Source organism: Neoarius graeffei, chromosome 3 (assembly GCF_027579695.1).
Source record: "Neoarius graeffei isolate fNeoGra1 chromosome 3, fNeoGra1.pri, whole genome shotgun sequence".
NCBI classification, from domain to species: domain Eukaryota; kingdom Metazoa; phylum Chordata; class Actinopteri; order Siluriformes; family Ariidae; genus Neoarius; species Neoarius graeffei.
Genome location: NC_083571.1, coordinates 47,695,451 through 47,713,046, shown reverse-complemented (window position 1 = coordinate 47,713,046; position 17,596 = coordinate 47,695,451). Strand labels below are relative to the sequence as shown.

General features: G+C 40.4%; 1 protein-coding gene across 1 annotated transcript in view; it reads right to left on the bottom strand.

Annotated features, from left to right (window-relative positions):
• The window catches only part of LOC132882561 (ATP-binding cassette sub-family C member 2-like), a 153,401-nt gene that overhangs the window by 55,795 nt on the left and 80,010 nt on the right, over positions 1-17,596 (bottom strand). Inside the window, exons 22-26 of the mRNA XM_060915655.1 lie at positions 12,711-12,865; positions 10,369-10,524; positions 9,876-10,075; positions 7,927-8,053; positions 5,149-5,250 (exon numbers count right to left, since the gene is read on the bottom strand). Coding sequence (XP_060771638.1) covers positions 5,149-5,250; positions 7,927-8,053; positions 9,876-10,075; positions 10,369-10,524; positions 12,711-12,865 — 740 coding nt within the window. The remainder of the gene's footprint in view (positions 1-5,148; positions 5,251-7,926; positions 8,054-9,875; positions 10,076-10,368; positions 10,525-12,710; positions 12,866-17,596) is intronic.

Here is a 17,596-nt window from a genome sequence, read left to right as displayed (position 1 = left end):
GAGCCTATCCTAGCTGACTATGCGCGACAAGAAGGGTACACCCTGGACCAGTGGTTAAATTGGCTTTTGTAAGGAGGGGGAGCCCTTCTTCACTCACAGTGGTCAATATCTCTCAAAACATTTTTATTTATCGCACCATCGGTTTAATCCATATTTTATCAACTTATGGCCTACTTATTTATATCTCATATGAATGCACATATTGGTAACTTATTAAGCCTACGTTTCACCATCAATCTACACTGTAATTTGTAAAACTTACTCACAATATACACCACCAATTCATATATTAGCAATAGTTATTTACATCTCATCAATCTAGACTATTATTTGCATTACTTGTTTACATCTCACACCATCAATTCACATATTAACAATAGTTCTTTACATCTCACACCTGTCCATGGGAATAGCCAACAGACATCCCAACCTGGCTGCAGAAACTCATTTCACGTCTGCAAAAATAGCCACTACACGGGACTGATGCTCACACTCTCTCTCCCTGGCTCCCCCCGTCTCACCGTCACTCACTCGCGCTGACTCTGCCACTGGTTCTGACGGCTCCTTCTACTCGCCAGTGAAATTTGCGAGTGGGAGATGGTGAGATGGGAGAGAGTGTGATCAGTCCCGTGTAGTATTTTTGCAGACGTATACCTTAACAGACGACCTCTTTCTCTCTCATCATCAAATCATTTCGGCTTTAAAATGATAGCTTCTTTAGCGCGAATGAAAAAAAAAAAAACGACTTACGGGAAATGTTATATCACTCGTGGGCGTGCAAGGGCCACTGTCTAAATACGGGAGACTCCCAGAGCATCCGGGAGACTAGGGATGTCTGAATCATTTAATTTTGTTATTTAGTCTAGTCTCAGTGCCCCACAGCAACCTCATAACTTTGGCCGACCAAAGCAGCATTGGACTGGGAGTGGAGCACGCGAGCCAATGGAAAAGTCCAGGCTGCCAGTTCTCACTATCACGAGGGAGGTTTGCTAGCGTTCCCTGCGCACAGACATGTTAGCGGGCATCCATTAAATTAGTCAAATCAATTTTCTGACATTTACCTAAAAGCTAAGAACACAGAAAACAGCTACAACTTAGTAAATGAAGATAAAATATTACAGAACTACAGACAAAAAGATCTGAACTTCAGCAAATAGAGGCGTGAATTTTTGGACTAGCATCCTGTCTGTCAGTGTTAGCTAACGCTACTTATGTCATCTGCTGCACTAGCAGGGCTGCCAACTTTTCAAAATTCCTTGTAGTGAGATTTTTTTTTGGGGGGGGGGGGGGGGGGGGGTTGACGGCAAAATTTTTCTGCACACCACGCAGTAAGTGGGAATTTTGTATTCAGTTTGATATTCACTTGTCTCCCTGCATTCTGGTGTTTTGTTTGTGGGTTGTCCAGCTGGAGATGGACAATGGGGGGGGGGGGGGGGGGGGGGGGGGGGGGGGGGGTTGAGATTTTGGATTTAGTAGATGTTCCTGCATTCTGGTGGATTTTTGGAGTGGCCTGCTGTGCCATACCTACATTCTTACACACCCTGACTTGCCAGGCCTTCAGCTTGTGGCCAACAAAAGCACCAAGTTTTGGCTTAAAAGCCCCCACACTAGAAAACTACAGATGACTGCCAATGTTCCTGTAGCCCTATAGACCTGTGTTTCAGATTTAAAGGCAAGTTCATGTTTGAAAATATTTCATCAGCTAAGCCTAAACACCTGAATTGAAACTACCGTAAATGTTAAGTTTTAATAACTGTTGCAAAAATAAGATTGTCCCTCACTGACTATTCATTATGCATTTAAGGGCTTTCCCCACCACTGGGTTCAGCAGAAGATTGGCATGGGGAAAAATACCAACAGCAAAAGAACAAATAAAATGCTTAAACAGTAAGCAAAATGTGCATGTGCTACAAGAAACATTAAATGATTAAGTTTGAACAGTATTGAAACACAAAAAGCTGAACCTTGGCCATAGGTGGGACTGTGCACACAAAGTTGGGCTTAAAAATTTTGGTCATACTTAAATAAGCTATATTAATATTTCTTATTAATTTATTTCTTATCTATGTTTCTTATTAGTAATAGAGCATTCATCAGGGCCTGTTATCTGACAAATATTCTCTACCTGTCTTGCCCTCTTTGAAACCCTGTCTCCTCAGTATATTGTTCTCTGTCTTTTTTTTTAATTATTCACAAGTTCAAGTTCTTTGATATTACAGGTGACCATGCTTTATTTACTTTAACTGAGCAATTACATACGTCATAAATAATTAAAAATAAATACCCTGTAAATAAACAATAGGTATGGTGGCTAATGGCTCTTCTTGCATTTGTAATATTATCTCTTACTTGCTTTATTTTACAACATTTCCAGTATGGCTTCAAATAAAGGTCATAAAGTATGATAACATACAGTAAACAAACTAAAAATGCACCTTAATAACCGTGTGCTAAGGAGGTGCTCTCCTGTGCTGCTTGTTGGGGAAGATAGAGGCTGTGGCACGGCAGGAGGCCTACAATGATTTAGCATGCCTAGTACACAGCTCTCAATATGGCATTAAATATTTTCACAACACTTATAGGCTAAAACAATTAAGAAACTTTATTTAAGGTCATAATTACGCCAGTAACACCACACATTGGCGTGCATATGTATAAACCTGTCTGAGACACCCGTCTTCAACTCAGATACCTTCTTCTCTCTCCTCTTCCTCTAAATCAGGGGTGTCAAACCTGATCCATAAAGGGCCTTGTGGCTGCAGGTTTTCATTCCAGCCATGCAGCAGCACACCTGACTTGGCTCATTCAATCAACTGAACTGTCTTCAGACAGTCAAATACTTGCAGCCACACCCACCCTTGATTAAAGGGTGGGTGTGTCAGTTGATTGAATAAGCCAAATCAGGGTGCTGCTGCATGGCTGGAATGAAAACCTGCAGCCACACGGCCCTTTATGGATCAGGTTTGACACCCCTGCTCTAAATTGACGGTAGGCGATTATCCAACTTCCGGCGAGTGCAGCATCATTAGATGCGCTACCTGCCATAGGGGAGTGTGTACAGAAGGGAACACCTCTCTGCCTGTTTAGCCGTGCGTAAGGCGTAATTGATCGATCGCAAGTGGTTGGCGCGACACAATGGGTAGCCTAGATCAGATAGATAAACTAGATTTTTTTCTAGCGTGAGAAATCGGAGGTATGGCATGTGAGCGTGTGAAGACAATCAAATGCGTGTGTCTCACGCTCATTGCATGAGAGTTGGCAGCCCAGACTAGTATATTTTGCCTGTGAAAGTTTCTCAACGAAAGACAAAATAAAAGAACCATGACTTACCTCTGTCTACTTTGCTAAGGCATCATGTTTAGCAGATAGTTACAACTTCATACAACATAAATCCTCATAAAATACAAGGTATGACAGACTGATAGAAAACAGTGACGCCAATTTCTCTAGCTGAAGTTCATTAACATTAACATTAAACGTATGATGATGCTGTGTGATGTCATGCATTCTCGCAGCGCATGCGCATTCAATGATAATTCCAATTAAAATGTTTTTTTTAAAAATTGATGGGTGTAATTCACTTTAGCTTATTTTTTTTTGTCTAAATCATTATTGACGAACTCTCATATTGATGGTGTTTTTAGAATAGATGAAAATGAATAAAAGTATGATATTATTATAAACACTGAAGCAGAGGGAGCTCAGCTCCTGCTGACTGTACTGCTGAGGTGAGGAGGTGGAGCTGAGCTCCGGAGGGCTCCGGCCCAATTTAATCTCTGCCCTGGACAAGTCACCAGATCGTTGTAGGGCTGACACACAGAGACAAACAACAATTCTCACTCACATTCACACCTACGGTCAATTTAGAGCCACCAATTAGCCTAACTTGCATGCCTTTGGACTGTGGGGGAAACTGGAGGAAACCCACGCAGACACGGGGAGAACATGCAAACTCCATACAGAAAGGCCCTCGCTGGCCGCTGAGCTCGAACCCAGGACCTTCTTGCTGTGAGGCGACAGTACTAACCACTACACCACCATGCCGCCCACTTTATTTTTCCTTTTTTTTCTAATTACACATCCAGAAAATGAAGGGTATGAAAGACACCAATAAAACAGTCAGGGAATAGGTGATACTTTATCCCAGGTGTTAATATTACCACATAGCCAGTAACTGTGCTAAAACACACTTGAATATTCAGCAGGGCGGCATGGTGGTGTAGTGGTTAGCGCTGTCGCCTCACAGCAAGAAGGTCCAGATTTGAGCCCCATGGCCGACGAGGGCCTTTCTGTGCGGAGTTTGCACGTTCTCCCCATGTCCGCGTGGGTTTCCTCCGGGTGCTCCGGTTTCCCCCACAGTCCAAAGACATGCAGGTTAGGCTAACTGGTGACTCTAAATTGACTGTAGGTGTGAATGTGAGTGTGAATGGTTGTCTGTGTCTATGTGTCAGACCTGTGAAGACCTGGCGACTTGTCCAGGGTGTACCCCACCTTTTGCCCATAGTCAGCTGGGATAGGCTCCAGCTTGCCTGCTACCCTGTAGAACAGGATAAAGCAGCTAGAGATAATGAGATCTCATCTCATCTCATTATCTCTAGCCGCTTTATCCTGTTCTACAGGGTCACAGGCAAGCTGGAGCCTATCCCAGCTGACTATGGGCGAAAGGCGGGGTACACCCTGGACAAGTCGCCAGGTCATCACAGGTCTGACACACAGACACAGACAACTATTCACACCTACGGCCAATTTAGAGTCACCAGTTAACCTAAGCTGCATGTCTTTGGACTGTGGGGGAAACTGGAGCACCCGGAGGAAACCCACGTGGACACGGGGAGAACATGCAAACTCCACACAGAAAGGCCCTCGCCGGCCACGGGGCTCGAACCCGGACCTTCTTGCTGTGAGGCGACAGCGTTAACCACTACACCACCGAGCCACCGAGATAATGAGATGAGATATTCAGCAACCAGCTGGATGAAGGCAACAAAAGATTATGAGTCATCTTTATCTCTGAACACTGGGCCTCCTTGATAGATTCTTGCCAGGAAAAAGCAGTTGATAAAGATGAATGAATGAGTTTTATTAAAAAAAAAAAAAACTTCTCTACATTACTTGTGTGTTAAATAAGACATCTGGTTAAAGCAGTACCTCGTTTTCAATCTCTGTGTATTCGCTGACCCTTTCCACTGCCACAATATTCGTCTCCAGCTCTGATGTCATTCTCACAAGCCAGTTCAGTGTCTGAGTCACCTAATGGGTTTTCAAGATAAAAATAAGCCATCTTTGTGATGAATGCCCACAAAGACATAAGAGTAAACAAACACCCATACTTAAGCAAAAGCTACCGGCTTAAAAAATAAGGGAAAAGAAAAAATAGTGATAGATGAGGAATTTTTTTTTAAGTTGGAGGTGAGATTGATTACAAGGAAATGAACAAAATATTTAACACAAATATATCTTTTAAAATGATATTCGACAACTTTAGTAATTCATATTATGTCATGAAGCACTCAGCTACATAAAAAAACAACTTTAATTACTTTAAGACACGAAGTGTCTTTTAATGAATAAAAATAAAGAAAAAACATTGAATTAGGAAGTGTGCCCAAACTTTATACAAGTAAATATACACAGTACTTTGCAAAATTCTTAGGCACCCTATTTTTTTCATAGAAACTTTGTTATACATTTCTATTTTATGACATACATTATTGTGTCAGTACAAAAACATTTTAGAGTTCCAAACATTTGTTTTCCAGCATAAAATTAAATGTTACAGATAAAAAAAAAGTTTTGAGCAGCATATTCCATAAGAGCCCACTTTTCAGCTTACAACCCCGATTCCAAAAAAGTTGGGACAAAGTACAAATTGTAAATAAAAATGGAATGCAATAATTTACAAATCTCAAAAACTGACATTGTATTCACAATAGAACATAGACAACATATCAAATGTCGAAAGTGAGACATTTTGAAATTTCATGCCAAATATTGGCTCATTTGAAATTTCATGAGAGCAACACATCTCAAAAAAGTTGGGACAGGGGCAATAAGAGGCTGGAAAAGTTAAAGGTACAAAAAAGGAACAGCTGGAGGACCAAATTGCAACTCATTAGGTCAATTGGCAATAGGTCATTAACATGACTGGGTATAAAAAGAGCATCTTGGAGTGGCAGCGGCTCTCAGAAGTAAAGATGGGAAGAGGATCACCAATCCCCCTAATTCTGCGCCGACAAATAGTGGAGCAATATCAGAAAGGAGTTCAACAGTGTAAAATTGCAAAGAGTTTGAACATATCATCATCTACAGTGCATAATATCATCAAAAGATTCAGAGAATCTGGAAGAATCTCTGTGCGTAAGGGTCAAGGCCGGAAAACCATACTGGGTGCCCGTGATCTTCGGGCCCTTAGATGGCACTGCATCACATACAGGCATGCTTCTGTATTGGAAATCACAAAATGGGCTCAGGAATATTTCCAGAGAACATTATCTGTGAACACAATTCACCGTGCCATCCACCGTTGCCAGCTAAAACTCTATAGTTCAAAGAAGAAGCCGTATCTAAACATGATCCAGAAGCGCAGACGTCTTCTCTGGGCCAAGGCTCATTTAAAATGGACTGTGGCAAAGTGGAAAACTGTTCTGTGGTCAGACGAACCAAAATTTGAAGTTCTTTATGGAAATCAGGGATGCCATGTCATTCGGACTAAAGAGGAGAAGGACGACCCAAGTTGTTATCAGCGCTCAGTTCAGAAGCCTGCATCTCTGATGGTATGGGGTTGCATTAGTGCATGTGGCATGGGCAGCTTACACATCTGGAAAGACCCCATCAATGCTGAAAGGTATATCCAGATTCTAGAGCAACATATGCTCCCATCCAGACGACGTCTCTTTCAGGGAAGACCTTGCATTTTCCAACATGACAATGCCAAACCACATACTGCATCAATTACAGCATCATGGCTGCGTAGAAGAAGGATCCGGGTACTGAACTGGCCAGCCTGCAGTCCAGATCTTTCACCCATAGAAAACATTTGGCGCATCATAAAACGGAAGATACGACAAAAAAGACCTAAGACAGTTGAGCAACTAGAATCCTACATTAGACAAGAATGGGTTAACATTCCTATCCCTAAACTTGAGCAACTTGTCTCCTCAGTCCCCAGACGTTTACAGACTGTTGTAAAGAGAAAAGGGGATGTCTCACAGTGGGAAACATGGCCTTGTCCCAACTTTTTTGAGATGTGTTGTTGTCATGAAATTTAAAATCACCTAATTTTTCTCTTTAAATGATACATTTTCTCAGTTTAAACATTTGATATGTCATCTATGTTCTATTCTGAATAAAATATGGAATTTTGAAACTTTCACATCATTGCATTCCGTTTTTATTTACAATTTGCACTTTGTCCCATCTTTTTTGGAATCGGGGTTGTAAAAAAGAAAACATAATGAAGGCTGCTGGGTTTTTGGTGCAAAATGAAGAAGCAAGTGTGGAAGTCAAAGTGTCCAGAAGAACTTTGGCTGGTTCTATAAGATGCTCAGTAAAACCGACAGCTCATTTCCTTATCAAACTGCACTCATTGTACATGAGACTACGATTTTTTTTTAAAGCAAAGGGTCGTCTCACACCAAATATTGACTTTGTTTCATTTATTATGGCTTACTGCTGTTTATAGTATTTTTTAAAAATATTATTTTAAAGCCATTTTTGGTCGACAGCATTTCTTTACATGTGCCAAAGACTTTTGCATGGTACTGGATAACTGGTCCTCTCTTCATCCAATAATGTCAAATTCCAGTTGCTTCCATTTGCAATTCTATAAATCTTTTTGTAAATGCTATATTTGTGTGTAGCGAGTATACCTCCAAAAGTGCACAATGAAAATTGCCAACACAAATGTTTTATAAGTAGTGGTCTCACATTTAATGCATAGGAGATGGATAGTCCAACAATCCCACTGTCCAGGGAATCCCGAGATATCACTGCAAACAATGCTGGGAAAAACACCACCAGATTACCCAGGAACTCCAGTCGGATGGCGAGCCATCTGCAATTTAAAAATGAACATGAAGAAAAAAAAAAGATATATATTTATACACACACACACACACACACACACACACACACACACACACACACACACACACACACAGTATCTTGCAAAAGTATTCATCCTCCTTGGTGTTTGTCCTGTTTTGTCACATTACAAAATGGAATTAAAATTGATTTTGGGGAGTTAGCACCATTTGATTTACACAACATGCCTACCACTTTAAAGGTGCAAACTGTTGTTTTATTCTGACACAAACAATAATTAAGATGAAAAAAAAAACAGAAATCTGGAGTGTGCATAGGTATTCACCCCCCCCTTGTATGAAACCCTTAAATAAGAGCTGGTCCAAACAATTTACTTCATAAGTCACATAATTAGTTGATTAAGATCCACCTGTGTGCAATTAAAGTGTCACATGATCTGTCACATGATGTCTGTATAAATCAACCTGTTCTGGAAGGACCCTGACACTGCAACACTACTAAGCAAACATGAAAACCAAGGAGCCTCCAAACAGGTCAGAGACAAAGTTGTGGAGAAGTATAGGTCAGAGTTGGGTTATAAAAAATATCCCAAACTTTGAATATCCCACAGAGCACCATTAAATCCATTATAGCAAAATGGAGAGAATGTGGCACCACTACAAACCTGACAAGAGAAGGCCGCCCACCAAAACTCACAGAACGGGCAAGGAGGGCATTAATCAGAGATGCAACAAAGACACCAAAGATAACACTGAAGGAGCTGCAAAGATCCACAGCAGAGATGGGAGTATCTGTCCATAGGACCACTTTAAGCCATACACTCCACAGAGTGGGGCTTTATGGAAGAGTGGCCAGAAAAAAGCCATTGCTTAAGAAAACACATTTGGAGTTTGCCCAACAGCATGTGGCAGACTCCCCAAACACATGGAAGAAGATTCTCTGGTCAAATGAGACGAAATTGAACTTTTTGGCCATCATGGCAAATGCCATGTGTGGTGCAAACCCAACACCCTGACTACACCATTCCTACAGTGAAGCATGGCGGTGGCACTATCATGCTGTGGGGATGTTTTTCATCTGCAGGGACAGGAAAGCTGGTCAGGACTGAAGGAAAGATGGATGACACTAAATGCAGGGCAATTCTGGAGGAAAACCTGTTTGAGTCAGCCAGTGGTTTGAAACTGGGACTAAGGTTCACATTCCAGCAGGACAATGACCCTAAACATACTGCTAAAGCTACACTGGAGTGGTTTAAAGGGAAACATTTAAATGTCTTGCAATGGCCTAGTCAAAGCCCAGACCTCAATCCAATTGAGAATCTGTGGCATAACTTGAAGATTGTTGTACACCAACACAGCCCATCTAACTTGAAGGGGTTGCAGTAGTTTTGCCTTGAGGAATGGGCAAAAATCCCAGTGGCTAGATGTGCTAAGCTAATAGAGACATACCCCAAGAGACTTGCAGCTGTAATTGCAGCAAAAAGTGGCTCTACAAAGTATTGACTTTGGGGGCTGGGTGAATACCTATGCACGCTCCAGATTTCTGGGATTTTTTTCATCTTATTGTTTTTGTCACAATTAAAAAAACAAAACAAATTTCACCATTAAAGTGGTAGGCATGCTGTGTAAACCAAATGGTGCTGACCTTCCAAAAATACATTTTAATTCCAGCTTGTAATGTGACAAAACAGGACAAACACCAAGGGAGATGAATATTTTTGCAAGACACCATTAAAAAAAGAGAGAGATGATGATAGATCAAGAAGACTCAGAGAAGATGATGAAGAAATGGAAAACCAATCTTCATATCAGTATTGTAAATGTAACACAGACCTATTCGAAATAATCCAGGGGTAGACGCTCTTGAGGTTGTTATCAATAGTGACTTTGTTGTGTTCCAGAAAGCGTTCCTGATGTCTGTAAGCTCGAATGACAGAAAGGCCAGCTACTGTTTCTCCAAAATGGGAGTAGATGGGAGAACGAGAAACAGAGTCTAATCGCCTCAGCTGCCTCGATGTGGCCACATAGAACCTCTGTAACACAAAACGACATCAAGGAACATCGAGACATTCTGCCATGCTAACGCCAACACACTGTTTTCCTGATTCAGGAATACTTTCATTGGATTAAACCGTAAGAGAAAAGCCTGGATATTCCACATAGTTTTGCCATTATCTTCACATATCTTTAACACATTTAGAAGTTGTGAAAATACAGTATGTGTTTATTAAATTTTGGTCACTGTTATTACAATCAATCTTGCTAAATGTCAAGTCTATTTGGAATACACTGAAGACATTATTTCCATATCATGTTACTGGATTACCTGGACAAAGTAATAGACCAGAGCAAGAGGCACAATAACTGCTGTGAAAAGTGGAGTGGCGAGACAGATGACAAATAAGGTGCCGAGGACGCCAAACAGACAGAGGATCCAAGAACGGAAAGACATGGGGATCATCTCGTCCACGGTAAGTATGTCCTGAATGAGAGCAAATATATGCTTAGATACTTATTGCATGTACTTTATATACCAGGCAAAGTATAGAAATACTGGTTGGTGTTGCTGTCTTCTACACAGCAAATTCCCCAGTGTTGAATTAACACCCAGAGTGTTTATATTGGTCCAATTGGACCAATATAAACACTCTGGGTGTTAATTCAACACTGGGGAATTTGCTGTGTAGCTATTAATTCTATGCTGCTGGCTAAGGTTAGCCAGGTAACTTCTGAAGTGTTGGTATTTATAGTACACAGCCAAAACATCCAGTTCCAGATTTAGTCCCCACTTTGTCATTATAATAACATCCAATCTTCTGGGAAGGCTTTTCACGACATTACATTACAGCCATTTAGTAGACGCTCTTATCCAGAGTGATGTATAACAATTGAAAAAGTCAGGTACTTGAAGTGCTGAACTTCTAGACAAGAAAGTTCTACTGACAACTGAACAACTGACCGAATAATACTTCGTGTACTATCCTGCTGAAGTAACAACAATCAGCAAACAGCCAAGGAAACCAACCAACCATACAAATGAACTGAAAGTACAACCAGATAGAGAAAAATAAAACTCCAATGGCTAACCCCAGGTTAGACAGTACACAGCCTGGGTTGGTCAAGGCCAACAGAACCAGGACAAGCAGCAGTCTTGAGTGGGCTGGGTAAGAGCAGAAAGGAGGAAGGGCCAGGCGACCAGTAGCAGCAGAGGATAGGGATCTCACTAGATTTTGGAGCATGGCTTTGGAGATTTGCCCATTTGGTCTGTGTAGAACAATTGAGTTATTCATGGAGCTTGCATTGTCATACTGGAGCAGGTTTGGGTCTTTGAGATCCAGTGAAGGGAAATTGTAACATTACCATTCATTACATGAAACATTACTTGCTCAAGAGCACTTCAGCATTTCCGGCTGGCCCAGGGAACCGAACCAGCAACCTTTCGGTCCCAAAGCTGCTTGGCCATGGCTTCCCCCATACATTTGCAATATGCATACATTGCAATACACGTACAATACATTTGTGAGAACAGCAAAGTGTTACAGAATGTGTATTATACTTCATTTAGTGTAATAGTTAGCCTGAATTAATACTGCAGCTGTACTACCACATAAAAAGACATTCTATACAAGTGTTTGCTTCCAACTTTGTGTCAAATTTTAGCATACATGTCAACCTTTGGTCAATCAAACCTGTATAACCAACCTCCAAAATCCGTATTTCCCTTATAAAATCCTTATAAGATGCAAATTAAAATAATTTACCTAAAATTTGAATGATCATTAACAATGATATATCCAAGTTACTTTTTATTCAATATTAATAACAATAAACCTTCAGAATGAATACAAAGCTCCAATGTTTGACAAAAACACAAAGTGTCACTCTAATGTTCTGAATTGTACTCCATGACAGCTTTTTTAGCAGTCTGCACCAATACCTCACTAGGCTGCATGTCACAGCAAGTGTCTGTGTTGATCTTGCCGGAGTGCCCATTCGGAATCTTTTCAGTCGCTAGTGAAAGTCGCTCAGGTGGAAATACGCGTTTCAAACAAAATGTTACTTCCCGGTTGGCGGGATTCTCGCAATGCGGTGTGCGCATGATCAGAAGTGGAACGAAGTCTCACTACCACAAGATAACGCGCGATTTCATAAGACTCTTTACTGGCTGTTTGTGCTTTCTGTGGTGTACAGTACGTTTGTAAATGTTATGCGCTCTTTTATCATCGTGGGAATTGATTATAGCTCTAAATAAATATTGAAGTTTTTTTTAAAGAATCCATATAACTATTTGTACGCCCGTATACTACGTTTATTGAATCAAATCCGTATAAAATACAGACATTCCGTATAGGTTGACATGTATGTTTTAGGGCAAATAGTGTCGCTCAGAAAGTAAGTGTATTTCCCTTAAAAAGGCTAACATTGCTAAGAAAAAGTACACTTCAAGTACGCCGACATTCAAGACACACAAATAAATGTAATTAAGTAAGATAATTAAGGGTAAATAAATATGAATAGAAAAGACTTCTAACAAAATATTAATTACCATCATCTCTTTATGACAAATATATTGGTAGGCATTTTTTAGTCTACAAGTTAGGAAAAAAAATCTTATAAAAACAGTCGTTGGTAGTGGACTTTTTGTCCATATTGTAGTTTCAGACTCACTTTTGCAAAGCGGTTGACCACCCTTCCTGATGGTGTGGTATCAAAGAACACCATGGGTGCTCTGAGGATGCTGGACAGTAATCGAGTGTGCAAAATTCTGGAGGCACGGACTGCTCCATCAGCCTGAAGCAAAGCGCCCAGAAACACCAAAATGCCTGACACATGCAGAAAAACGTCACATTTTCACGTTATGTTAAATCAGCAACTCAACCTAGATTCTTAACTTGATCTTTTATTTGTTTGCAGAGCCAGATTTCTTAAAGGGGCCAGCTCACCCTTCACAGAACCCAATACATTGTTGTTATTGTTGTTTACATACAGGCCATTGAAAGCATGTAACTGCTGCTCTGCTAGCTCTTTGTACACGTTCATCTATCTGAACACCACAGATTCACTGTCCGTGATCCTTGCAAAACCAATCTGAAACTTTTTCTTTATCCACGTATCATACGTGGAAGTTTTCAACACAATGTGTTTTCTTTCCTTCGAGATGGCCGAGGCCAGTTCTGGTCCATTACAATGGAATAACCGTAGAAAAGCGGAATGGATCGGTCAAAAGAATTTCAAATATAACTATTTTGATGAATATTTTCAATTTCACGTTACAAATTATGATCTATGGCTTGGGATGTTGCTGCATTCTTGCACCTGGTTTTTCAAAAGGTACTACAGTGGAATATTGATGGCATCGAAAATGGTGACTCGCTACTAAGCACAGAGGCTTCTGGGAAGGGTGAGCTGGCCCCTTTAACTTACTTAAAACATTGTTCTTGTTGACGCATTGTCAATGATAAAGGTTAAATTTATTCTTTACATTAATTTCTATTCATCTACTTAATGCCATTTGTTGGTACACTATTAAAAATATGTTCTCCAGAAGAAAAAAAAAAACAAAGTTAGTAGACGAGCAATGGATTTTCTTAACATAAAACAAGTACTCTCAAGAGCTCTATTTTTGCATCTATTTTTAAATCGTCAGGAATTCACTGGCTCAAGTGTGATAGATCAGGTTTGGCATACATGTGTCAGCAATAACTGAACAAAAGTTCAATGCAGGGAACACAACAATTTCATTCACATTACTGAATCTTTTAAAAAAGACTGAATCATTTATGAACAAAACATAAAATCATAGCACATGATCAAAAATAAGGACAAAGATTGGTGCAATGTATAAATGTGGTATCTTAGTGACCACCAGTGCATATCAGTTTTACTGGTAGATACACTCAATGACCACTTTATTAGGAACACCATCCACCTGCTGTTTTATGCAGTTGTCTAATCAGCCAGTCCCTTGACAGCAGCACAATGCATGAAATCATTCAGATACAAATCAAGAGCTTCAGTTAATGTTGACTTCAAACATCAGGATGGGAAAAATTGCGATCTCAAAGTGTGACTTTCACTGTAGCATGGGTGTTGGTTTGAGCCAGATGGACTGCTTGGAGTATTTCAGAAACTGCTGATCTCCTGGGGTTTTCACACACAACAGTCTGTATGTTTACAGAGAATGGTGCAAAAAACAAAAATCATTGAGTGAGCGACAGTTCTGTGGGTGGAAACGCCTTGTTGAGAAGAAAGGTCAGAGGAAAATGGTCAGTGGTATGTTTCCCAAAAGCCTCTTAACGTTAAGAGATGATCTTTGTGCTACGATGCCTTTGGGAAACTCGGCACAGATTGGTTCGAGCTGGCAAAAAGGATATAGCAACTCTTTACAACTGCGGTGAGCAGAAAAGCATCTCAGCATGCAACAACAGAAGAGCACATTGGGTTCCACTCCTGCACAGACATGGACAAAGTCCCCAACTTCATTACTTAAGTCAAAGTACAGATCCCGCTGGTCAAATGTTACTCCGATACAAGTGAAAGTTGTCCAGTCAAATTTTTACTTAATTTAAAGTACTGAAGCACTTGCTTTTAAAAATACTTAAGTATTAAAAGTACATTTTCTGTCAACGCATCTTTGTATTATTGCCACAACGCTTACAAAACCTAATGCCGTTACCAAAGACAGAAATATGAATTCACAAAATGAACGCATGCTGTGCATCATGGTGGTTTAACGCTAAGTCAGTGAAACTCCACCTGACATGCTGGCAAACTCTTTTCAAACTCAAAATCATATTGGGTAGCTAACGCTACTAGAAAAGAAAGATTTCTACATTGTTTATTTGGCAAGATTATGTTAAAACATATTTCTGAAAGGACTTCAGATAAGTTAACATTATTCATATTAATGTAACTCTGTTTTTACATGCTAATAGTGTCCAAGTTAACTAGCTATGTGTTATCGTTAGCCATGGACAAGGCTATGGTAACTTGGCGGGCAAATCCATAGAAAGTCATTTGACTACCCAGACTGCATAGCTATTGCAACGTTATCGCTAGCTCTAAAAGCACAGACAACTTCATTGCAGGCTTTCTCTTGGAATAAAATGTTTATATACCTCAATATGCTTCTGCAGGTTGTACGGCGGGTTTTTGTAGGCGGTGATGTGGTTTGTTTTCGGCATACAAAAACATTTAAAACGAAACAAATCTTTAATCCTCTCAGAAAACTGAAACATGGGTTCATGGGCCCTGGGTGCGTGCATTCTCCAGAAGAACCGCCTCCTTCCATTCTGTCATCAACTGATCGTGTTAAATAACGCTGCTAAGAAATCATTGAACTTGATTTTATACAGTCTATGGACGTGACGTGACCCTAGTGATTACTGATCAGCTGTCTCAGTGTCACCTGCGAAAAAATCAATCACATTTTAGAAAGGAAAAGAAAGAAACATCCACTTTCAAAGCTGCTTCATAGTAATGAGGACCTTGATAGAAATGTAGTGGAGTGAAAAGTACGATATTTGTCTTTCAAATGTAGTGAAGTTAAAGTCATAAGTTTCAAAAAAAATAATCTCATCTCATTAGCTCTAGACGCTTTATCCTGTTCTACAGGGTCGCAGGCAAGCTGGAGCCTATCCCAGCCAACTACGGGCGAAAGGCGGGGTACACCCTGGACAAGTCGCCAGGTCATCACAGGGCTGACACATAGACACAGACAACCATTCACACTCACATTCACACCTACGGTCAATTTAGAGTCACCAGTTAACCTAACCTGCATGTCTTTGGACTGTGGGGGAAACCGGAGCACCCGGAGGAAACCCACACGGACACGGGGAGAACATGCAAACTCCACACAGAAAGGCCCTCACCGGCCACGGGGCTCGAACCCAGACCTTGCTGTGAGGCGACAGCGCTAACCACTACACCACCGTGCCGCCCTCAAAAAAAATAATACTCAAGTAAAGTACAGATACTCAGAAAGTGTACTTAAGTACAGTACTCAAGTAAATGTACTTCGTTACTGTCCACCTCTGCTCCTGCAGCCAAGAACAGGAATCTTAGACTCAAGAACAAGTTCCTATTAAAGTGGCCAGTGAGTGTATATTGTATAAACAGCTGTCTGACAAAACCTAGAGCAAATATAGTTTCTCTTTTCTCCATCCCTGTATTTTCTTCTAATATTTTCGAAGAATTTTGCACGCTTTGAAAATTTCCGCCATTGTCCCATGCAATTCAAGCAAAATTTTCATAACACTGTTATATTTCATTATACACTGATAATTACAACACCAAATTAACCTTACTTCATATTAACAACTCCAGTACGTCCAGTATATCCACCTTACATGTACAGTACTCCTGACAAACTGGCTGAAATCTATATAGTCTTCTTCATTGTTATTTTTCCCCTCTTTAGCATTTCCAAAAACCTAATTTCAGCATTTTCATTAAAAAAAATAATTACAGTTTTTTTTGTTCTCATAGTTCAGAGACCTTCACTGGGGTAAATCACACGTTTACACAGATCTTCAAGATGCACTGCACTGTATCTTGGATAGACGTGTACACTTTTTTTTTTCTGAACGCCCACAAGCAGGCTAAAGAGACTGAAAGGCATTACAAAGAAAATGTGCAGAAGGTAAATGTGGTGCCTCTAATTCACATCATAAATGCTTTCAGTCTAAATTGTCCCAGCAAGGCATGTGCTAATACAAAAACGGAACATGTGCCATGCTGGGCTGTAAAAGATTAAAGCAAGATATATAAGGCAGCATTTTATGCCATTAAAATATCATCTTATTCCATGTGCACTTAGAGGTGATCTCAGGAGGCAGTAATAAATGCACATTTTGGAGCAAAACGGATTCAAAAACCTCAAAGCGTCCACGGATTTTAAATGCTAAACCATTTGGCTTTGTTCCACAAAAGGCAGCACAGCACATTATTTTATGACCAGAAAAAGTGGCTTGTGCTGAATGGACAGAGCAATTATCAAATTATCCTTGCACAAATATAGATAAATTATATTACATTACAGGCATTTAGCAGATGCTCTTATCCAGAGCGATGTACAACATACCCAGATCACCCTGGGGAGCAGTTGGGGGTTAGATGCCTTGCTCAAGGGCACTTCAGCCATTCCTGCTGGTCCAGGGAATCAAATCGGTGACCTTTTGGTCCCGAAGTTGCTTCTCTAAACATTAGGCCATGCCCCCACCATCACCAACATATTCTATCACAAGAAACATTATAACTCTCGAAATTAATTAATTTATGTTTTACTGAAAAATGGTAGGTTTGAACATACATGCCGAGGTGTCAACTAAAATCTCTCCAAGGTCAAAAATATTATTCGTAAGTGTGTCACATCTCCGGCAGCACGAGTCATCACTGAATCCATGAACTACACATCCCAGAATCCTCAGCCAAACAACAATCTGTACACCAGGTCACATGATCACTATTCTCCAGCCTTTACCCTGTCATTCATCCAGTTTCTTGTGAAGTCTTGCTCCTGCCTTGAACAGTGAAAGTACTAATCCTTTCTT